Genomic DNA, 24513 nt, shown 5'->3' with positions numbered 1-24513 from the left:
GTCCATAAATCTCAATGGTTATGACAATCAAGTCGTAGCAAACCGCAAAAAACAACATTGTAAGAGAAACCCGGGAAAAAAATTGAAGCAAACTAATAAAAATCTAGATTGAATGATGGCTCGACCACTTTGGTCCATGTAAAAATAAAAGAGTAACAATGAGACATGGAACCCGATTGTCGACTCTCACGAAACAATAATAAGACTCGGTTTATTTAAAGCATAAGTCTTGCCTTCCATCCTTGCCCCCATGTAAAAAATAAAAATAATAACGGACCTAATTTCTTCCAAAACTTACTCCGATTTTGTGACAGAAGACCTCTAGTAAAACGGAACCTCTGCTGGAAAAGGGCGATTGAGTAAAACATTACACAAGCTGATTATGCTCTTCTCTATACTAGACAACACCTTTTTCTTTCAGTCTCTATTTAATTCGCAGACTCTTCTCCGGTTTTGTTCTGGACATTACATGAGAATATCCGCCAAGCCGGTTCTCAACGTTACCAAGAACGTTAATTTCTCCAAGAACGGATGCTTGAGTGGCCACTTTGTCAGAGTTTCCGGGAGTTTCTGATCCCGAAGAAAGGACTAGTCTCACGTGGTCAGCAGATACAGCTTTCTTCCATCCTTCACAACAAACAGATAAAATTTGTATTTTCAGGAAAAGGTGAATTTTGTCTGTGCAAATTGTTAATACGACGAAAGAAGGATCACTATAAAACAGTAAAACTATGCGTACTCAGTGCAAGAAATTCTTTAGCTGTAATGCTGGAGAACGGAGCACGTTCTTGTTGAGGGGTTTCGCCTGAAAGTAGATAGACGTCCTTTCCACTGTCACGATCATCGTCATCATCGTCGTCGTCATTGTCTGGCGAGTGTGATGGTACACATCTTTCACTGGATGAAAATCGATCATTCATACTCGACATACTAAACATCTCGTCTGATTCCTCCTTACTGCTCTGAACTGGGGAGGTACTTAAAGGTTCGCCTTTTGTGCCAGACCGGACACTGTCTGCTTCAGTTAGTTCACCAACATGCTCAATACTAGGAGTGTCTATCGATCCATCTGGACGGCACTCATGTTTCCGTGAATCACAAACTTTAAGTGCAACAGAAATAGAACCAATCATCACCTCGCTTTTAGTATCTGCTATTTGGCAACTAACCTCTCTTGGCAACGTGGCTTTCAAGCTCTCCCCAGCACTATTTGGTTTAATTTTTCTTGTCCACACTTTGTTCCCATTAACTAGAACCTGGCCTTTGGTAGGTCGGAGTTTTTGTGTAGCTTCGGGTTTTAATGCTTGAAGATTTTTCCTAAAACCAAAGCCATTCCAGCCGGCCTTGTGTGATTTTAGAACCTGCCAATTATTGATAGCAACATGCTGGTGATCATATGCACTGGGCTCAACTATCTGAAAATCGTCTAGGATTATATGTTCAGTGTTAAAATTCAACTGTGCTTCAGTATCTGTTTCTTCTTTGCTGTGATTTTGTAAGGAGTCTAAGTAGGACTGGATAAACTTGTCCGCATTTGGTGAATTTGAATCAGAATCAGATGGGGATGGAGTCGCAGATACTTCAGCCAAAACTGGTCCATCTACTGCATCAACTGTGACATTCAAGTATATATTCCCCTCGTACAAGTGTTCCTTGAATTTTTGTTCCTTTTGACGAAGCTTTTTTTGTTTTTTCCTCTCCAAAAGTTCCGCTTGCCTGTCAAAACCACAACCAGAATGAGTAAAATGAGTAAATTGGCTCGTAATGCCATCAGCACTGGCATTACTCAATATAAGTCATGTCTCGTTTATGTAATTGAAGCAAAGTGAATTTTAAAATACATTAAGGTTTTACTTGGTGACTCCAATACCAAAAGCACATCACAACAAATAGATTTTAAAATAGACTCAATTGCTTTTGCTTTTTGACGAATTGAATAAGCATGAATTGATAGAAGAAAAGCTATGTTAATCTTAGAACTCATTCCACCTTGCCTCCAATACCTCAAGCACACTCTTAAATCAATCCTTTTTCCTCTCCCAGCTATTTCAATACACACTTCACCCCTTATGCTATTAATTGCACCAAATGTCCTCTCATATTATTAACTAACCCCCAATGTAGCACATTTTTAAAATTAAACAACTAAATATTGGAGTTTTTTTTAATTAATTTATATTAGATTCATTAATAATTTTGAATAAAAAATATTACTATAGCTACATCAGAATCTAGGATTAAAAATATTTGATTAACTACAATCATTTTTCTAACGACTTCAATAGTTAGAAAAAATTGAAACATATTAGGGGTAATTCAAAAAAATAATAACGAGTCAAATTGAATCAATTAGCAACACAACGCAGTTAAGTGTAAAAACAAAATGAAGCAATAAAAAGTACTGAGGGATTAAGTGGGCAGAAGTATGACTCGAGGTTAATTGGATCAACACTCCTAACACTAACAAAAAAGGAGGTCATACAGTTACAACCCCAACATCCAAGAAATTCTCAACGTAGGATGCAAATTCCAAGACCATTTGATCATAAAATTTACCAAAGAAGTCCAAAAGAAAGTATCTTAAGTTTACATTTTTTGGAAATATTTACTTGACCAGCGGATAATACATGCGGATACCAGACATCACAATACTCAAGACCAACTACATAGAACAGAAACAAAACTGATTAGACATAATGGCCATCACACTCATTAAGTAATACCAACAAACAACAATACTCAAGACCAACTACATAGAACAGAAACAAAACTGATTAGACATAATGGCCATCACACTCATTAAGTAATACCAACAAACAACAGCCAAATTCCAAGTAACTATGTTCTGTTATGTAGAGGACAGCCACAAAATAAGTACAAGTAAAAGATACGCAATTAGAAGAAGGTTAACTCCAAAGGCATAACAATTCCATAACACATACATATATGATATAGGATATACTAAACATACAAATACATTTATTAAATTATGCATATGCATACACAGACAAGAGAAAGCGAGAGATGTAAGTAAAGTTTCATGCATAACATGTCCATTGCTCAATACCTTTTTTGAGCAGCTTCTTCCTCCTCGACAAGCAGCTTGTGGCATCTCAAAGCCTCTGCATCTTTGTCTGCAACCCATGCTTTCACCTGGTTACAAAAGCACGAGCCATATATATTGTATACCATATTAAATTACTCAAGAGACAAGACTGAGCCAACAGACTAAGGTATGGCTCTGTCTAATGGAAGACAGAACCATTCAACCACAAAAATACTATCTTTCAGACCGCATATTGTGAGATAAACTAGCAGTGATTCAAAGGTACCTAATCACAGTAACAAATGAAGAAAGGATTGATGAAGAGTGAATACCAGCTGCAGTTCGAAGAGGAATCCAGTGCAAGCAACTAAATTTTTCAGCTCAAGGCTATTTTTAGCCGCTTCTACATCAAAAACATATTTTTGCACAGAATCAGCGGTGCCAGCACATAAAAACGTTCTCTCGCTGGCATTATCAAGGATGCTGAACAACTCCTGTGAGGATATTGGCAGCCTGGGAGGCTTAGCATGAATAATGTCCTGAGACCAAAGTAAGTTTCACTTAGGGAAAAAAGAACAAAAAGCAAAAGCAATGATAGCAGCGTAGAGAAGGTAGGGACGATTGAACAGGTGTCAGTTTGGCGTAAAATTATGCTTCCTCACCAATAATGCAGAGCCAGCTTTCACATAAACTGGCGGAAGAGTCCACAGCCCTGGTTTGCGAATAGAGGATGCCAAAGCCCTAATTATCGACGATCCAGGAATATCCTGAACAATGACATAGCAGTTTAATCAGTGAATATTATAGGAAAGACCAGTAATTCAACAAAAAAGAAAGGAAGGATATCGCATTGTTAATTCACTAATTGGGAGACCATGTTATTCTTGAATAAAAGGATTAGGAAAGGTAATAAAGTATGCATAATTTGAGGAAAATTGATATTTGTTGATAATGAAGAAATTGAAATCATTCAAAAATAAATAAAAACAACCTAAGGAAGACAAGTCCCCATATTTCAAACTCGTTTTATGAAACTAGCTATTGAAATCCTTATATAGTTGCCTAGTACTATTGTGCTTCTCATATTTGTAGGCAACATCAATTGTCAGTGATTTTCGTCAACCCAAAAAAGCACACAATATTTCAAGTATCTTTAGATACACAAACACAGTCAACGACAACAATAAAACAGAATAGAAAACGGAATAATGAAACAGAACACAACAGCACACACAGTCATATTTAGAAATGAATTTAAGTGCGTGCACTTCCATGTGAACGTATCTACTTTAACTACTAAAATGAGCGTTCTGCTTTTAAGGAAAATCCTATAACCATCACAAATGCAACAGTGAACCCCGTCAAAGCACAAGGATCATAACATAATACTAGTAGCCATAAGAAAGAAAGATGAGCATATAGACTTTCTATAAGAATGTAAAAGATTCTGATCAATGTGTAGAAAATTCATTAACACACACGCGAATTTTCTTCATGCACCCGTGTCATTATGGATGAAGAAGCCAAATGCTGTTTTCTCAGAATATACAAGACAAAATCCATTGACTTCCGAATTCAGTTAGTACTCAGCCAAGAAAATTTCTACAAAATGAGAAAATACTAAATTTCATAAAGGATCCAGATGAAATGTAAGACTGATATAATATCTACAAACTGAGCAGCATGCCATACATATACACATTTTAGATATGGTGAAACAAATATTTGAAAACCTTTCATTCGCCTAAAAACTTGTTTAGATTGCTATCAAAGATTCAACAGATATGTACAAAAATATATAATGATATCATAGGAGGCATAATAGACGTGTTTGAGGTCAAGACCTGGTATAGCTAATAAAAGCCCAAAATTATTTACATGAAAAATGAAAACACAAAATGGTTAGATAGGAGTATCTGAAACAAACTAACAGGTAACTAACCAAAAGAAAATCCTAGCCTACATTAACATTTTGAAACAGAAAGAGATCATTTGATTCATCCATCGTTTTTTCCTACTATTGTGGCTTAAAAGTCCATATTGTTGAACTACCAAGTCCAGGTTAGATTTTCTTACCATGGACAATATTGATTTATCATCAAACAAAGCAATTCCCTTGAAACAATGCAGACAGGCAGACAATTAAACATGAGGTCAAACATTTGTGTAAAACAGACATATGCCCCACATAGAAAAGAATTTAGTTGGCAATTACCTTCAGCATCACATCACTCAACGACACTATTTCCATGGACTCCTTCAGTGATAGCTGTGGGATAATAAGAAATTAATTAAATAATGGTGAAATAAATAAGAAACAAATGCAACAAGGGAAGGTAATCTATTACCTTATCCCAAAAAGCCGCCAATAAATTCCTGTTTTTGTGAGATTCCTACATAATGTGAACTCAAGAATCAGAAATATTTGAGAAACGCAAACTCAAAAAAAACAATTAGTCTGTCTTCACCAATTTTGACATCTAAGATTCACCACAATATGCTAGGAGATCGTAACACTAGGAAAATTTGTCATATGATAACAGAATAGATAAACTATGTTATTATGAAAGCTCGAGAATTCAGGAAAAAGCTGTCCATATTCCACAATTCTCATTTAATCATGTAAAATTCATAAAACCTTATCCACGTTCAGAGACCGACGGTGAACTCGAATGTGTCTCCTGTAGTTAACTGACGAACAAAACTCTCGGGAACACTTCTCACACTTCTGCATCTGAACTTTCACGGGAGTAAGCAAGGGCCAACCAGGAAGATCTGTAAGAAAGTCGAATGAGGCAAAAATTAATAAGAAAAATATAGCGGCTGTTGACAACTCGATGATATCCAGTGATTTTTCCACGGGTCAATGGCTTATAGGCTATAGCAACATAAGAGCATTACACTAAAATAGATAGGCTTAAATTGTTTACGCACCTGGCTGCTCTAAGGAGTGAAGCAACTGAATCCACTGCACTGGGCTGTCCCCAGTTCTTGAAAAGGGAAGGACAGGTTCCTTTCCAACAGCTTGTCTGATGAAATTCTCAAGGGAATCATTCCCTTCATCTGATTTCATTGCATTGAGATTTTCACTGGTGCAGAGATTTGCAACAGACATCTAAGCTCGAACTACAAGAAGATCGTGTGGTGGCACTGCACGGATATATAGATTGCATTATCATATATGGAGGAGAGCAAAAAATGCAGACTCAATTGAACCAAAAGAAGAGAGTAAAATAGAATACTTTAACCAAATAATGAAGCTATACAAAAATATTCAAATTACGGTAAGAAAAATATTTGACTTCGTTCGTGAAAACCCATCATCTCATGAGTAGGAGGTCGAAATTGATTATCAAAAGGGATGTAAAATGAGGATTCATAATGGCTCAATTAGTTGAATTGCCAATGTCATAAAACAAGACCTCGATGAATGGACATATGCAAAGAACTAAAGCAGTTGCGACATGAAGGAAATAAAGCATGGGCAAAAAAATCTAGACAACCAAGTATCAATAATTAATATGGCAAAACTGATGCATTTTAACCCAAATGAAAATCTAGTCAAATTTTCTATGTAGACAAGCACAATTTTTTAATTGCCTCTGGAGGCAGTATAGTTACTAGGTGGTGAGTGAGGGTACGTCAAAGGATGTTATTGTTTAGAATATAGATTGATCTTCTGCAACGTGATAAACATTAATAATTAATATAGATATAGACGAATCTCATGTAACAGATCATCCGAAGTTTTCAGCATAATTATTGAAGTCTCACAACTGACCACTAACCAACATAAAGATTATGCTATTCCTATAGCATACAGAAGATAGTCTGAAAATATTCTATGAGTGTGATTAAATAGAAAATCCAAACTAAGGATCGCCGTTTAGAAACTTGTTTCTTTAGGCAAGTTGTTTGAAAAAAAAGTCTATGTCCAACAGGAACTGTTTCTGCTGTATACGCACTTAAAAAACAATGCCTGATAAAGTAATTTCATAAGCTCAATGTTTTTGCTAGCCCTATATCTACGTTATTGTACTAACGAGTAATATCCATGTCAGCACACTGCACACAGCACACCCACCACCCAACAATAAATATATAGTGAATCACAAAGATTAGGAATCAAATTTTCCCAAATGCACAACATAATCATATCCCCAACATACATAATCAGCAAATACACCGTAGCTGAAGCCCATGTTCTTCTTTCCTCACATGACCATCCCACCACCACAAAAGAAATTCCTGATGATACGTGTCAAAATCTTATCCGTCAACTGATTCAATGATGCAAATAATTCCAAATAGGACAAACTCATGCAAAATTCTACATGGAAGACCTAGAACCACAACATAAAACTTGCCCTTCAATGAAAAGGTCGGAAAAGAAAACATTAAAAACAGATCCACTGCATAAGCGCAAACAATCTCATTAAGCTGAGATGAACAAACGAGCAACGTACCGAATGGTTCAGTTCACAATCCATAACAAAATCAAATAGACAGATAAAAACAAACATATAAACAATCAGCAATCCCACAGATGTCGGCCTGAAAAAATTGTCCGCGGCTAAAATGAAGGAGAAAAACAAACAACAGATGCTAGGGTTCATGAGATCACGTGATCTGCGATCCGCATATAACCTACAGTCCAGTCCATATGAGTGAAAAGAATCACGTACCGGTCCAATTGAGTGACAGGATGATCGCCGGCAACAAGTGAAACGGTTGCTCGTCGGCGGAAACGACGTCCTCGGATTCGTAGATATGAATCTATTACCTAAACGGGAGAAGAACAGAGTCGGCGAAGGTTTTTAAAGAGAACTGAAACGAAGGTGGGAATGTCATGAAATGGGGAGAATATATACATTGTGAAAAGTAGAAACTAGACTCCCTTTTTTCCCCTAGGTTTTATAAATTAAAGATTTACGACCATGTTTTTTTTTTACACATTTCAAATGTAACTTATTACCAACTAATTTATTACAACTTTACATATAAATTTAAGTATCGCATTTAAAACATCAAATTTCTTTGGATATGCAAACTTTAAGTAGTCGATTCATAGATCACTTGATCGAACGTATCGTTCAAGTAAAATAGTACAGATTGTTTTTGATAAAATAACTTTGTCGTGTTATATATTTTTTGTTTTTAACCTTTTTTTCCCATTCTATCACCTTAATTGAATTGTCCATATATTGTCACTTTGCCATGCATGAAAGATACAATGAGTATCAAATAATTCATAGCGTCTTCATTTTCGTATTGAGATACAACATGATCTTATAACAAAATCATCATCGTGACTTGCTCTTTGATCCAATACCATTAGGAATATCTATGCGACTCATACAAGTTTAAGATGTGGTTCTTATGTAGTAGCATATTACTCATTCGATAAGTTACTTTCACACACGTAACTTTTTGTAGTGTGTATCAATTATTTCTCGATGTTCTTGCTGGTGACTATCTGCTACTAATTTGTCATTCTTCGGATCTAATGCAATGCAAGCGTTGCTGCACAATGGATTTATGTGACAACTAATTCATATTTGTCACCGCTTATGAAAATAGCTAACTCAAAATGCTATAAAATTATAGTGCATTTCAGTATAAGTTAATTTTAACATCTATTATATATTCAAGTCCACCTGAGATAACATACTATACAGTTTTTGGAATTTAATATTTTCAATTAGTTATTTAAATTACTACGAATCCTTTGATAAAAATTTTTTAGGTTAAAGTGGTCAAAGTATAGCGAAGAAAAAGAAGGCCTAAAACTATTAACAATGTTTAATTTGATTTCCAGTGAAATAGAAGTCGAGTTCACAATTGTTTACTTGTATCGTATTTAGGGAAACGAGTAAAACCGAGTCAAACAATATTAAGTTCGAGCTCGGCTCGTTTCAGATATATATAGACTCTAGTTCGATTCAAGCTTTTATCATTAGGTTTGAGCTGGACTCGTTTGAAAATCACTCAGCTTACGACTAACTGGAACTCAATTTGTTAATAGCTCGTTTACTATCCATAACGAATCTGGCTTGAGCTCGTTAAACAAATTCATTTTCAAACTCGTTGAACAAGCTCAATTCCGAGCTCTTTGAGTAATATTAGCCAAAAGGTCAACTAATGTATGAAAATATAAGGAGTATACCGATCATTTTATAGAATTTTTATGTATTCTCTTTCACCACAATTTCGACTTGGGACAAAGCGAAAAAACAATGCATGTTACCTTCCAATGTCATGTTCACGGCCCAATAAACTAACTAAAATAATTAGCAAATCTCAAGCTCGGGCACATAAACTCATGAGCTTTCGCTTTCTCGTCTCTCTAAAATTACAATAATGGTAAAATCTTGGTTTATATAATCATTAGGGACTCCCAAACACACAAATTTTATATATCACATATTGAAATAGAAAATAAAAAACTTGTTATTCACCAGTATAATATAAATTGCCTCTCATTCTTCTCAACTTAATGATAAGCTGTTCGTACGAGCCGAATATTCTTAAACTCGAGTTCGATAAATTTAACAAACTATCTCGAATGAACTTTTCATCAAATCAAACTCCAAATTACTCGCGACCAACTTAGTTAAGATACATCCTTAATTGTATTTTGGAAATAATTTGCCCCCTTGGCAGTTAATATTGCCAAGTCAAAAAAGATCGCTAAAAGGGTATTAAGTTGGGCATCTAGATATAATTACGGCCACACCGGCTACCGTACTAAGCATCTTTATTAGATGATGAAACCTTTTTTTAATATATAAAAACAATCTCTTCTTAAAGTATCTAATAAGTTAGGCCAAAATTCGTGTAAGACCGTCTCATAAGTTGTATTTATGAGACATATTTCTTATTTGGGTCATATATGAAAAAGTATTACTTTTTATGCTAAGAATATTATTTTTATTGTGAATATCGGTAGGGTTGATCCGTCTCACAGAAATAAGATCCGTGATACGGTCTCACATAAGACTCACTCCTGCTAGTTATTATCATTTTTAAAAATTTCATTTAATTTCTTTTATCTTGTATAAAAGTGGTTATTATCTCATTACCAATTTTTATCTTTTTAATGTTCAAACATTTCGATTTTCTGACATTAAATTCTTTTGGACAGACTTGGATTTGGATAACCATTTCACTGTGCATCATCAACCAAACAATGTTCATAATTTTAAAAAATATATTAGCAGTATGTTGGCCATATTCCTCATTCTTATTTTACAATTTATATTTATTTTAATATTCTCTCAATTTCTGATTATTATTATACATTATGTATTCCAAAAATCTTTTGGCCTAAGCATAAATCTATCCATAAAACCAAATGGTCCTCAAAGCTTCAGTGAAAAAAAATTATTCATGGAAAAGTTAAACGGGTCACTTTCATTTATTTCATGGGTGGGCTTTTTGCAAATGCATTTAATCTGGGCTTAGCCCAGATACACCAGAAGGTTGGCTCCGGTCCATGTCAAATACTGGTTTGAAAATAAGTGTCCAAGAATTTGGGTGCCAATTCGCTAATATGAATAATGAAGGGGGGAAAGGGTGAATATTAGATTGCTTAAACTCGTTTCGTTCTCACTTCGCTGAAAGCTCTTTCTGCTTTCAAAGATTTCAAGTCAAAGGTGATCTTACTCTGCGAAAATCCCTAGGTGAAATTATTTGATGAATTGCCGATGATTTATCGTTGATTTTTGTGCGATATATGCATGTTTTTTTGAAGAAATTTATATCACTGTCGATTATCTAGTGATTTGATTTCAATTCTATAGAAGTTTCTCCGTGTTTTAAAATTTTGTTATCTCTTATTCTGGATTTCGTTCTGTTTTTTTTTGGCTAGTGATTATTTGTGAGTGAACAAGAATCAAGTAAAATGCATATCCCTTTTCTCTGCGATTTGACGCGAATCATCTCTGGGGAATTTTTAATTTAGTCAGAGATTACTAAAACGGCCTCGATGAGCTGATTTTCTTTTAAAGAAAAGTGAAAAAGAAGGGAGGAATGTGCTTGTCTGTGTGGTGTTTTTTCGCAGTCTTGTGGGTGTGTTTTCAAGGTAAATTTTCTTCTCCGAGACCCAATTTGTTGGCATTATGCGTGTGAGTTTGATTATTTGGTATTGTTGATGCACTTGATTTTGTATACTTTTCTCTCGTTGGTATGATCTCTTACTCATGAATTTGTTTGTTTGCAGGCAATTCTTGGGGCAGACATTGAGGAGATAAAGACTCCTCTTTTGTTTGCAGTTTGTGTTTTCCAGATTCCAGAAAACATGCCTATGATTTCCAAAGGGATGAGTTTGGATTATAACTGACCCTGATTGTTGACCACTGTGTTTTTGAAGTTAGTAGGCAACTTTGGGTTTCAAAAGGTATTTCCAAGATGGAGCCTCTCTGGACCCTTGTTTATTTGCTGGAACCGCCTTCAATCATTCTACTTATAACAGCTGTAGCGGTGACATATGCCTCTGCTTCTAGAGCGCTAAGTTATGGAAAGGAAATGGAACGAAACCGTGACCTCTCAGAAGCTTCCATTACTTTGGACAGCTCTCAGGCTCTGATGATCCCAATAGTGAGCTCTTGCAGCTTGCTTGTTATGTTTTATTTGTTTTCTTCAGTTTCTCAATTTCTTACTGTTTTTACCACAGTTGCCTCAGCATTCGCCCTATACTTTTGCTTGTCACCATACGTTACTCACATCAAGTCACAGTTCAGTTTGTCTGACCCATATGTATCTCAGTGCTGTTCCAAGCCATTTACGCGTTTCCAAAGTCTTTTATTGTTTGTCTGCATTGCTTTAGTTATGGCGTGGATTGTATCTGGGCACTGGATATTGAACAACATTCTGGGTATCTCTCTTTGCATTGCCTTTGTCAGCCATGTTCGACTTCCCAATATCAAGATATGTGCAATGCTTCTGTTTTGTCTTTTCTTGTATGACATATTCTGGGTTTTCTATTCTGAGAGAATTTTTGGGGCTAATGTTATGGTATCGGTTGCAACTCAACAAGCATCTAATCCAGTGCATACAGTGGCTGATAGTTTGAGTCTTCCTGGGCTACAGTTGATTACGAAAAAACTTGAGTTACCTGTTAAGATTGTGTTTCCCAGAAATATGTTAGGCGGTGCAGCACCTGGGAGTAATACTTCTGACTACATGATGCTTGGCCTAGGAGACATGGTAAGTATGCTGTTAAATGTTCCTGATGATGTAGATATACATCATTTGGTTGCTGGCTTGGCTGGAGACAGTTAAAATGCTTTGAGATTTGGGTTGTGTTGTATTGGCTCACAGCGTGTGAGCTAGCTCTACAAATTCTGTGGGACCATATTGTTATAATTCATCTCGATCTTACCACTATTGTACTAATGTCTTTCTTTTGCATTATTTTCAAGTAATTTGGTGTCTGTAGTTTGTCTAATTTTAACCGATCTTTATCCACATTAGTCAAAATTTGTCCATGGCTTCAATAGATACCAGTTTTTATGGACATAATTTACCATGCCTGAGATTGTGAAAGCTCACACAGCTTTTCCACAGCCTCGCAGGCTCATATTTTTTTCAAGTTCCTCTCTCGAAATGCAAAGCATTTTAAGTATGTCATTGCGATGCTAAAAGAATAATGAACTGTTTAACCATTACTAGATATTTATTAATATTGTCGGTCGCCTTCACTGCATTTTGGCTCTCAAAGCATGAGTTTACAGCATCCTACTACATTTCCGGCATAATTTGTGTATTGCTTTTTGTACAGTTTGTGTGACAACCATTTAAGCTCTTGCTATGCTTATTTTTCTCGCAGGCTATTCCATCTATGCTTTTAGCTATGGTTCTCTGTTTTGATCATCGAAAAAGCAGGGATTCTGCTACTGCGTTTGATGTACAATCTTCAAAGAGTTTCAAGTACTTTCCACATGCGCTTACTGGATATGCAATTGGACTGGTGGCCGCATTAGCAGCTGGCATTTTGTCACGCTCACCTCAACCAGCTCTTTTGTATCTGGTATGTATAAACATGATTATTCTGACATTATACTAAGGACAGTTGAAACTAAGGTGAAATTGAAATATATATACTGTATTAAGAGTTGAAGAGTTCCACATTGCCTTTCGACTTTGACTTGTACTAGTATGTTTAGATACTATCCAACTTCACCTTTGCAGGTGCCTTCAACCCTGGGACCCGTAATTGTTCGCTCTTGGTTGAAGAACGAGCTGGCCGAGCTGTGGGATGGAAATGCGATAAATGTAGATGAGAAAGCCCATCTAACAGTGCCCTGATACTTACGTGTGGCCTCAACCCGTCCGCCCTCGTAGACGTTAGAAACTCGGAAAAGATATGAAGGGGTATGATTTGGTCCACTTGATACCAAATCGGCATATGATAAAACGTCGAGCAGTCTGGCATCTACTGAGAAGTCTAGCCAGACGAGGAACTTTATATTTGGGATCAAGACTACTATTTTATGCTATTTCGAAAGATGATTACATTTTGTTCACAGAAATCGCAATGATCTTCGTAATTGTGTAGAATCATAGGGCGTATATACACAATTCTTAAGGAGTTTTTATTATTAAATATCAGGCTATGATATCGAAATTTAAACATAGTGGGTTAATATTAATTCAACAAGATTTAAACCGAATAATTTCTTTTTTAAAAAAAACTTTCACCCACTTCGAAATATTTATTTCATTTCCCGACTTTCTTTTCTCCAATGATTTTTTTTTTAAATTTAGATCGATTTAATTATAAAACAAAAAAATCATCTTGTTAATTATTATTATAAATAAGCACATATCGCTAGTAAATGATTAGAGATTGAGAGCCCGTTTGGTACAAGAAGTTACAATTAAAAAAGTGTTTTTTTTTAAAAAAAAGTGTTTTTTTAATTTATAACTTGTTTGGGTTGGCTTCTAGTGCTTAAAAAAGCACTTATTTAAGTTGAAATTAGAGCTTTTCTTTTCTATTTTAGAGCTTTTTTCACTAGCTTTTTTAATAACCTTAAAAAAGCACTTTAATGATATGTATCCAAACACATTTATTAATTTAAAAAGTGCTTTTTATCTATTCATCCAAACACAATATTAACACAACTTTTACTTAAAAAAACACTTTTAAAAACCAACTTAAAAAAACACTTTTTTAATCAAAAAACTTTTGATACCAAACGGGCTCTGAATTTCACTGACTAAAATCATATATAACGGGTTGATCTTTGACCCGGATAAACTACACGGATCCTAAAACCCTTCATTCCCCATTCTGGGCTCCCGCAGAAGAACATAAACAAAATAAGAAGAAATCAATCAAAGCGAAAAAGCTGAGAAAATTCGTACGGAAATGGGGACATCGGTGCAAGTGAAGCCTCTATGTGGAGTGTACAATGAGAATCCGCTTTCGTACTTGGTCTCCATCGACGGATTCAATATCCTCTTTGATTGCGGTTGGAACGACCATTTTGATGCTTCCCTTCTTCAACCCCTCGCCAGGTTTGATATAACACACATATTGTGGAATCTTTGTGTTCGCTGGATGGAATTGGTTTACTTGTCATTGTCGGTTTCGAAGTTTACGATTATAACTGTGGAGAAAGCTTTCAATGTGGACCAGGGTCGCTTCCACTGTGGATGCCGTATTGCTATCGCACCCGGACACACTCCATCTAGGCGCACTACCTTACGCCGTGAAAGAACTTGGACTATGTGCTCCTGTTTATGCGACCGAGCCTGTGTACAGATTGGGTCTACTGACCATGTACGATCACTATCTTTCACGAAAGGTGAAATGTTAATCAGGAACTTTTTGTTCTTGAGAGCCTGCTTGCTCTTCTTTCTGGTTTCTATTAGCTACTGTATAACAGCTGTTCAAACTTAGACCCTCTCAGTTGTGTACGTGATTTAGCTTTCTTGACTGCGCTCGGAATCAATATTTTTCTACTGTTTCTGTAGTATACAAACGCTGGTATCATGGAACGGTATGCTTTTGTCTAATATGTCAGCAGTTGAAAGCAAGTAGTTTCCTTTTAGTTAAAGTGAAATTAAAAAGTGTGAAACCACCTTTCATCTGCCTCTCTTTTTTATTATTTGTTTTCTCTCTGTTGATGGCAATGAAAAACGATGTTTGTTTGTAAGAATGTAACCAGGTGGAGCATGAACCAAGTGATAATCCTTCTGAGAGTATATGAGACTTGATTTCTGGCATTTCTTTCCAGCTACTGATCATACTCGAGTGTATCTAATTGAGTAGAGTATGTTTTATGCTTTTCTTCTGGGTTAAGTTTAGATGGAAGCATGGGAAGTTTTCATCTAGTAAGAACTATGGTTTACCAAATTGAATCAAAATTCAGATGAATTTAAAATGCACAAATGCTTTTACTGTACGGAATATCCATTCTCATATTATCAGTATGGGATCTATGTTAAACCAAAATTATTAAAATAAAACAATTTTGTAAATCAACTCATATATCAATTGCCGATTCAAAAATAATTATACAATTATTATTTTGTTAGTACTAATGACGATACCACACATGTTATTTCTTGATTATAAGTTATATAAGTTTCGTTTCTGCACCTGAAATTATGTATTCGGTGTTTGTATACTGACGTCAAAAAGTGATAGCATTTACAAAAAATAACAGTGAAGATCAAACCACAATTTTCTATTTGGTATGAGAAATGTTGTACCATCTTATTGAGCAATGTTTATTCTCAATACATTTCCCTATCCGATTGTATTTGATTCCTTGCAGCAAGTATCAGAGTTTGATTTATTTACACTCGATGACATCGATTCTGCTTTTCAAAACATTACCAGATTGACATACTCTCAGAATTACTATATGTCTGGTAAGTTTTCTCTTCGACTTAGTTTGCACCAGAGTTTGTATTCCAAAAGCTTCTGGTGTTTGGGCACATTATGAGTTATTTCATTTATTATCTCTGTCAATTCTATTCCCCTGTGTTGTTTTTTGAGTTTCAAGATTTCTTTTATTGTTTGTCTTATTCTATTTAGTTTACCTCTCAAGGGAAGAACGTAGAATTGGGGTGTGGCACATCATGTATTGCTGTATCATCTACGCTGGAATTTTTCAATGATAAACTTACAACTCAGACTTTATTTTATTGTTATTGTCATCATAAATAAGTTTTTTTTTATTCAAATTTCAGTGTTTAGGCTTTGATTTTGATATTTGCATTGTTCAGCTCTCTTTTGTAGTTTTGTTTAACATGATTGTTTTATCTTTTTATGACTGCTTTGAGAATTGAGAGTGCATGTAAATTAGTCAAAAAGTATAGATGAGAACAGTTTGTTAGTTGCTGGTGATTCCACGTGAACTCGTGTCTCGTCATTTTATGCTTGTCTAACATGTTAAACATAGCCTTATCTTTTGTTTTACATGTATTTCAATTCCTATTAACTAATGCTAGGAAAAGGAGAAGGAATCGTTGTTGCTCCCCACTTAGCTGGACACCTTTTAGGCGGCACTGTTTGGAAGATAACAAAAGATGGCGAAGATGTCATATATGCTGTTGACTTCAATCATCGTAAAGAAAGGTTTTCTTCCTGCCCCCCGCGCATGAGAAGTTTTAGTACCAAAGTGATATTCATGTACATAATATGGAGAAGCTAACTCCACTGTTCTTTTTATCAGGCATTTGAATGGAACTGTTTTAGAGTCTTTTGTTCGCCCTGCAGTTCTAATAACGGATGCTTATAATGCTTTATTAAGTAATCAGCCTCCAAGGCGTCAGAGGGACCAAGAATTTCTAGGTAATATATTAGCATTCATAAATTTGAACTGCATTTCAATTTTATTCCCATTTCCATTTTTCTGTTGTCTAGTCACCCAGAAAAGATTTCGTTTCTGCTGTCTGGACCAAACTTCAGTTAAAAAGAACTAACAAAACCCTCTTCTCTTGTTGGTCTGGATGGTAGTAATATGTAAAGATATGTATGCACACACGGGGAAGGAGCTCACTAATTTCTCATATACTCGGCCACTTTAAATTTATTTTATTGACGGAAAAGAAACATCTGCCATGTATATTTCTTTTGTTATTATTCGACGGCATGCACTATAAATCCTAATCAGGCCTTCTAATCTGTTAATTGTTTGATTGCCATTTACTGGAAAAAACTTTCTTTATTCTTGTATATTTTAGATGCTATCTTGAGGATATTGAGAGCGGACGGGAAGATATTGGTGCCAGTAGATACAGCTGGTCGAGTGCTGGAGCTACTTTTAATCCTGGAACAGGTAAGTCGGCCTTCATGATATTGGAGTTTATCCATCTGGTTATTATTAATTGGATATTAAGATTTATATCGAACATAGAAAGATTAAAAAAGAAAATTGCAGTACTGGGAGCAGCACAACTTGACGTTTCCCATCTTCTTCCTTACATATGTCTCATCAAGTACCGTTGATTATGCCAAGAGTTTTCTCGAGTGGATGAGCGATTCAATAGCAAAATCCTTCGAGCACACACGCGACAATGCTTTTCTTCTGAAGTAAGATATCTTCATCTTCTTATCTCTTTTGTACCTTTTGGTTTAGTTGTGAATTGCTTTGAAAGCATGCAGAAAAAGCTGCATGGTGCGTCAATTAAACCGTTGGATTGTCAAAGATGATTGTGAAATTTTCCATCTAGTTTCACTCAGTTCTTGAAATAATATCAGTATCTGGGCAGCATTTTTTATACTCTATTGTCCTGAGAATTTTAGGACCTGCATGTTTTTGTCTTTGATTTAGTTCTTTTGTACATGTGCTTACCCTAGCGCTTGATCAATAAACTAAATTTAAGCAAGAAGAAATTGATTGGTCGTTTTGATGCAAATGCTGACTCATCATGTCTTGTTATCATCAAGCTCACAAAAATCTGTGAAGAGGTTCTTATCCATTATTTTATACAACACTTGCAGACATGTCACTCTTTTGATTAGTAAAAGTGAGCTTGAAAGTGTTCCTGATGGCCCAAAGGTTAGGATGCACAATTACTTTACGTGATCATTTCAGTATTTCTGAATTTTCATTTTCATGATTTCCTTGGCACTGTTTTTCTGGCAGATTGTTTTAGCATCGATGGCGAGTTTGGAGGCCGGATTCTCTCATGATATATTTGTTGAATGGGCTGCTGATGTGAAGAACCTTGTACTTTTTACTGAGAGAGGCCAGGTTTGCTTTTACCCTTCTATTTGTGAATCTTGTAGTAATTAGTTGCATATTTTAATCATGTTTTGGGCCCCAAATTAGGACAGTGTTGGAAATCTCCATAATTAATTTTATTGGAGTTTTTTTGCCATTTCGCTTTTATGCTAGAGCCCTTTATAAGCTCTTACGATAGTATAGGTCTAGGGGAGGCTTTGTGTTATTTTTGGTTTGTTCAATTGCTTTTATGTTTGCATTCATTAGATATGTGATAAGTTTAACGTGTTTTTCAGTTCCTATAATGTTTCTGCCATCAACATAATTTCTGATACCGTTCAATTAATCAAGTTGCATTTCCGAAAACAAATTGCTTCTGTTATAAGATTGAACTATTGAGTTTGGCTGCTCTCCGCTGCCTGAAAATTTTGGATCTCTGTTTTTTTTTTTTCACTTCATGCATTTGTCTAGAATCATATAATTTTTCCCTTATCATTCAAGAGAGAAAAATGATAAGAAAGAGGAGAAAACTGGTTTCATTACCCTGCTGCTGTCGGAGTGTTCATGCGCATTTGTCCTGACTTCTGCACATTGTAGTTTGCCACCCTAGCTCGTATGCTTCAGTCAGACCCTCCTCCTAAAGCTGTTAAAGTAATAATGTCGAAGAGAGTTCCCTTGGTTGGAGAGGAGTTAGCTGCCTATGAAGAAGAGCAAGATCAGAAAAGACAGGAGGAAGCTCTTAAAGCTGCTCTTATCAAAGAGGAGGAATCAAAAGTTTCCCTCAGTGCTGAGCCTGCTGGGGGTGATCCTATGGTTGTTGATACCAGCATCGCCAATCCTTCTTCAACTTGTAATCCCTAGACTCTCACAAATATTTGCTAATTTTACCTAGTAACTTTTCTTTGCCAAAATTTTAGATACAAAAAAGATTATTTCAACATATAATTTGAAAATGAATCCATATATGAGAATGGACACAATTTGAATAACCCAGACTGCCCTACAAGAGGATAGAGAAGCCGAGGTCCTCAAGTATATTATATATAGTTTATAGCCAACTAAAAGGAAGTTACATTTCTGCATGGGCCGCAAGTTTTGCAAGCTCAAACACGTTACATTCTTTCAGCTGTTGGTTTGCAACATGGGGCTTTCAGAGATGTATTAATTGATGGGTTTGTTCCCCTTCCATCTGCGGCCGCTCCAATGTTTCCGTTCTATGAGAACTCTGTAGAATGGGATGATTTTGGCGAAGTCATCAATCCAGATGATTACATAATCAAGGATGAAGACATGGACCAAGCATTGATGCGGGTCAGTTTTTTTAATAACATGCCTCTTTATGTGCATTAGTTTTCATCAACTTGAGGGGTTAGAATAGTCGTCTCTTTCCTTCATATGTTATTGAGTTGATTTTTTCACATCTGGAAGAACATAGGACACATACACTTGGTTCTAAAAATAAAATTTTCAACTCCTTTTATTATTGGCAGCGCTATATATATCTCACAGTATCTATTTTGTAGGCTGATGGTGACCTTAATGGAAAGCTTGATGAAGGATTTGCTAGTCTTATATTTGATACAACTCCGTCAAAAGTAGTATCTTTTGAGCAAACTGTACGTAGAATCTCTTCTACTTTTCCAAATTTTACCAACCGCTAGCTCTGACTACATCTGAAGTTATATTCTCAACTCAGTGTTATTCACAAATGCAAAAAACATTCGTTAAAAGTAATGTCTTCTGAGCAAACTAGAGTAGAGAATATGCCTTTGATTTTCCCAAGTTCTTTGAAATTAGATCTGAAGAAGCTGAAGTTATTTTCTCGACAATGTGTTACTCATGAACAAAAAAACCACATCACCGAAATTAACATTACGTTGCATTGGATTTTTCTTAGAAACGGAAAAATTGTGTTGACTTCTTTATAGCTTGTGCTTGAGCTGAAAATTTCTATATCACTCAAATTCAATTTAAGCTGGAGCCTGCTTGAATTCAATTCGAGCTAGATCTGAAACATCAAAATTTGTTTACTCCGGTGGGCTTAACTTGTTTACTCACCCTATATTTTATACCATACATGAATCACATGTCTAAGGTCTGCAGTTTTCCGTTTATTAGCAACTGTGGATTGTCTTTAAATTATTTTACTGTGTTCCTGTCAGATCTGAATCTACAGTCCACCTGTTTGATTCTTCCTTGCAACTTTAGAAGAATTATTTATTTCATTAATTCTAGGTCTTCATTAAACGCAACATTGCAGGTCTATGTCAAGTGTTCCTTGGTCTTTATGGATTTTGAGGGCCGATCCGATGGAAGCTCGATCAAAAAGATTCTCGCCCATGTTTCCCCCTTGAAGCTCGTAAGGAACTTTCCTGGGCTTCTTGTACCCCTTATGTCTTGCTTCATATCTATTCCTTCCTGAAGAAGTTAACAGTATCTTTGCTCCAAGATATTGTCATAAACATAGAAGTTTTCAATATTTTGTATTCCGGGGTAGTTGTTGAATATAATTTTAACACGAAATGTGATCAAATCACAGTAAGTTTCCCCCCACACTATTCCTGGCGCAGTGGCGTACGGGATTTATTTTCCAAAAATTTAAAAGCAAGCAACATCATATGATACTGAGTAATTTTCTGTTTAAGTTTGTGATATCCCTTGATAATTTACAACTTATTTCTGGCTTAGAACATCGGCAATTTTATATGTTTGGGGCAAGGGAGATTCTGGTAGTATATTGAGATTATCCGTGACCAATATCTTATTATGTGTTATCTTTTGTTGCCTTCGACTGTTTACGAAGAGTTTAGTGATTGAATTAAGTTGCTTCGACGATTTCTTTTTTGTCTCGGACCTAGGTCTTAGTACATGGATCAGCAGAAGCCACCGAGCATTTAAAGCAACATTGTCTGAAAAATGTTTGTCCCCATGTATATGCTCCTCAGATTGAGGAATCAATTGATGTCACTTCAGATTTGTGTGCTTATAAAGTAAGTTCTCCATGTTTTGTTACGTATAAAAAACGCTCTGACCACCTTTTGAGATTCATTGAGCAATTGACCATGTAATCTGGGGCTTATTATGTTTCTCTTCTTGAAATATAGGTTCAACTTTCAGAGAAATTAATGAGCAACATTCTATTCAAGAAGGCAAGTGTTATGGTCCTAGGTTTGGATCATGTTATGGGATGATCAATATATTTGGGATAGGTTTCTAGCTTGTTTTGAGAGAACCTCGCTATCTCAAATTTACTATTTGATTTTAGGATTCTGGATATTCTTATTCCTTGCGACAATGGTCATTTAAATATAAGGAAGACAATTAATTTCCCTAGCAAGAAATCTGCTGTAATTCCCCTATCTAGCTAGAACGCATGCAATATTAAAAAAGAAACTAAGTAAAATCCTTCTGATTAATTCCTAATTTCTGAATCTTCCATCACTTCATCATTGATTTCAGCAGTTTGTCCTTAATTCTTGCTCCTTACAATAAGCATCTCGGTATTTCCTTTAAGAAGCTGTGCCAACGGTTACTTTTTATGTATATCGAGAAGACACTTTAGATGGCAGGAACTCTTGCTACTTTGTTTTTATAGATCTGGCAGCTTTAACCATTCATTTGGTTCGAACAATTGGATTTATAAAAAGAAATGATCTTGATTCGTAGACAATATATATTTGATTCCTGTGACTTTAACTGTATAAATGTATGCGAGTGTAATGCTGATAAGATTTTGGCCAGTGGCTTCCTCCTAATTTTATTTTGGCCAAATACGCCAAATTCTGAAGTTGCAGCTTGCAGGGTTTTGTCACCATGTGTTAATGGCTGTGGTTTACTCAAAATATAGTATTTATATGTCTCAAAAGTGTACACATTCTTATTATAGCTTGGAGATTATGAAATAGCTTGGATTGACGCTGAAGTAGAGAAAACAGAAAGTGGAACATTGTCTTTGCTTCCTCTTTCAACTCCTGCTCCAACTCATAAAACAGTCTTGGTTGGGGACATAAAAATGGCAGACTTCAAACAGTTTCTTGCTAGCAAAGGGATCCAGGTATATTATCTACAACGAATCACTTGTTTAAACAAAATATAATCCTTTGGGTCCCTGCAGCCCTCTTTGACTATGTAAACGAGCCATATGTTCTTGTACTGTTTGATTAAGAACCGACCACAAAATTTTCAACAAAAATACATGTAATTTTAATATTGTTTTATTCGAGGGGCTGTTAATTGGCCTTTGGCACTCCACTAGTCTGCTCTGTTTTTGTTTCAATTTTTTTTAGATTTTATGTGGTTAACATGTGCTATATTCTCAGGTTGAATTTGCTAGTGGTGCCTTGCGTTGCGGGGACTATGTGACTCTGCGGAAAGTTGGAGATTCCAACCAAAAGGTTGGTGACTTTTGCTTGAATTTGTAAGATTTTTCCTTGTTTCTCATTCTTTTAGCAGTCATCAACTACAGAAAAACCTTTTTATTGCTGTGCTTTTTGGAACAAGTTATTTTTTCAATGAAAGAAGGTTTTAACTTTTTTATACAAGGTCTAGGCACAAAGGATGTTTAGTTCGATTTGATCACATAGAGGTAAACATTAATGGAATTTGTCAATAGAGCGTGTTAATTCCAAGGTGTGCCTGCATATCTATAAGTGGATGGAAACTAATTTGAAAAACTAGTACACGCATATCTAGCTTTGTAATATGGAAAGTCATCTCGTTGATATTTTTTAGGTCAAATGTATGCTCGAACAGGCAATGTTCACCTAGTTGTTCCGTATAGGCTTCATTTCATGTCGTAACAGGCTTTTTCGAAATATAAATCCCATGAATACATTGTACATAACTTCAAGATGCAAATCAACCAGGAAACACAGTTCTTTGACATTGATGTAACATATAATTTTCAGGATACAAATGCTACTATGTGGTGATAAATTTTCTTGCAGGACGAAATAATTGTAACTTTTTATAAGGTTAGTTTATTCATAATTTGATTGAGACAAATTTTGGAGCATGTGTTGTAGGGTGGTGGCAATATACAACATATAATTCTTGAAGGCCCCTTATCGGAAGAGTACTACAAAATCCGGGATCATCTGTATTCACAATTTTATTCCCTTTAGGCTGCAGTTTCGGTATCATCTCTGTATCTGTATTAATCTAACACAATTATATTCCGATTTTTCTTTGTTTTTTCTTTCTCAATTAGTGCATTTACGACCATTAACTTATGTTGTAATATTTATGTAGAATCTGTACATTTTTTTCAAGATTTCTAATTTTAGCTGATTTTCTTTATGGTTGTGGGGTGAGATTGGTAAGTTCCAATATTATTTTGTTTCATCCTCTGTTCACTTTACGTAGATGAACTAAACCATTGAATGATTTCATGTGCACAACTTAATCATCTATACCTGATCTATTGTTGTTTTCTTTTTAAAATACATGTTAAGCTGCCAAACCAAGGATTTTATACTTTTAAAAATTTTAAAAATACATGTTAGCTGAAAACTCTAGAAGTCAAACTTCTTGCAAGTGGTGTCCAATCGATTTATTCGATTACCAAATCGTATAGACATATAACTGATTTAACTGATTTTATTTTTGAATAACCGAACAGATCGAAATATTCATAGAAATCGAATTAAACGAACCAATTTTAAATCAGATATTTTTTAAAAAAATACGAACTTTAATCCCAAAAAAAAATTAATAATAATAATAATAATAATAATAAAGACCTCATAGATAACAAGAAAGATTGGACAAAAATTAACAATCAATAGAAATATTAAAGATAAACTCATTTTTTTAAAATAACAAATGTGCGATTCAACATGTAACCAACCGATAGTAAAAAATATGGATTTTGTAGCCAAGACTCAAAAAACTTGCACATAACAAATAGCACAATATAAGTCTAATCAAACTCAAACAACACAAAACATGATACAACCAAACTTAAAACAATACAAACTTAAAGATATTACAATCATCAAAACTTACACATGAGTGCATGACTATCTTGAAGGAAATCTAATCTCTCATCATAATATTATTGTGCGATAGATGGAGAGATTTTCTTCATCAAGTTTGATTTTAAGAAAAAAAAAAATGCTGCTCCATCATTGGTTTGAATAGGTGCCAGGCCATGAAAAATTCCTCCAAAACCATCTACTTTTGTGCTTGTCGTGGCACGACATTACTTGGATTATGTTCTTCTCAGCAGCATTTCTCACATAATCTGCACGTCCTCGAAACCACAACTTTGAATGTACACATAAT

The 24513-nt window shown here is 35.3% G+C and overlaps 3 protein-coding genes across 8 annotated transcripts; 2 read left to right on the top strand and 1 right to left on the bottom strand.

Moving 5' to 3' along the window:
- Positions 1 to 84: 84 nt before the first annotated feature.
- LOC140807344 (uncharacterized) lies at positions 85 to 7907 on the bottom strand. 2 transcript variants are annotated; one of them, XM_073164158.1, is made up of 11 exons: positions 7732 to 7907; positions 7216 to 7294; positions 5981 to 6196; positions 5685 to 5821; positions 5395 to 5439; positions 5262 to 5315; positions 3709 to 3813; positions 3379 to 3585; positions 3068 to 3153; positions 740 to 1716; positions 85 to 627 (listed from the first exon to the last, which is right to left on the bottom strand). In XM_073164158.1, exons 3-11 carry the CDS (start codon positions 6159 to 6161, stop codon positions 425 to 427), a joined length of 1995 nt encoding a protein of 664 aa, XP_073020259.1. In that variant the 5' UTR covers positions 6162 to 6196; positions 7216 to 7294; positions 7732 to 7907; the 3' UTR covers positions 85 to 424. The 2 variants fall into 2 exon arrangements, with proteins under 2 accessions (XP_073020259.1, XP_073020258.1); XM_073164157.1 differs by lacking the exon at positions 7216 to 7294.
- A 2673-nt stretch (positions 7908 to 10580) lies between these two features.
- On the top strand, positions 10581 to 13679 carry LOC140807526 (signal peptide peptidase-like 1). Of its 4 annotated transcripts, none has more exons than XM_073164417.1 (5): positions 10588 to 10728; positions 11268 to 12253; positions 12876 to 13076; positions 13238 to 13386; positions 13419 to 13679. In XM_073164417.1, exons 2-4 carry the CDS (start codon positions 11456 to 11458, stop codon positions 13352 to 13354), a joined length of 1116 nt encoding a protein of 371 aa, XP_073020518.1. In that variant the 5' UTR covers positions 10588 to 10728; positions 11268 to 11455; the 3' UTR covers positions 13355 to 13386; positions 13419 to 13679. The 4 variants fall into 4 exon arrangements, with proteins under 4 accessions (XP_073020517.1, XP_073020518.1, XP_073020515.1 ...); XM_073164415.1 differs by adding an exon at positions 10917 to 11129 and having other exon boundaries at positions 10635 to 10728; positions 13238 to 13679; XM_073164416.1 differs by having other exon boundaries at positions 10581 to 10701; positions 13238 to 13679.
- A 607-nt stretch (positions 13680 to 14286) lies between these two features.
- LOC140807193 (cleavage and polyadenylation specificity factor subunit 2) lies at positions 14287 to 23526 on the top strand. 2 transcript variants are annotated; one of them, XM_073163932.1, is made up of 18 exons: positions 14287 to 14566; positions 14688 to 14856; positions 15832 to 15928; positions 16511 to 16637; positions 16735 to 16853; positions 17246 to 17340; positions 17443 to 17594; positions 18006 to 18063; positions 18151 to 18258; positions 18826 to 19078; positions 19355 to 19539; positions 19752 to 19844; positions 20489 to 20587; positions 21087 to 21218; positions 21333 to 21377; positions 22115 to 22282; positions 22548 to 22622; positions 23253 to 23526. In XM_073163932.1, exons 1-18 carry the CDS (start codon positions 14418 to 14420, stop codon positions 23349 to 23351), a joined length of 2223 nt encoding a protein of 740 aa, XP_073020033.1. In that variant the 5' UTR covers positions 14287 to 14417; the 3' UTR covers positions 23352 to 23526. The 2 variants fall into 2 exon arrangements, with proteins under 2 accessions (XP_073020033.1, XP_073020034.1); XM_073163933.1 differs by having other exon boundaries at positions 14340 to 14566; positions 14688 to 14831.
- Positions 23527 to 24513: the final 987 nt, after the last annotated feature.

The sequence above is a fragment of the Primulina eburnea genome, chromosome 12, assembly GCF_022965805.1.
Source record: "Primulina eburnea isolate SZY01 chromosome 12, ASM2296580v1, whole genome shotgun sequence".
Taxonomy (NCBI): domain Eukaryota; kingdom Viridiplantae; phylum Streptophyta; class Magnoliopsida; order Lamiales; family Gesneriaceae; genus Primulina; species Primulina eburnea.
This window is presented reverse-complemented; position numbering and strand designations above follow the sequence as displayed.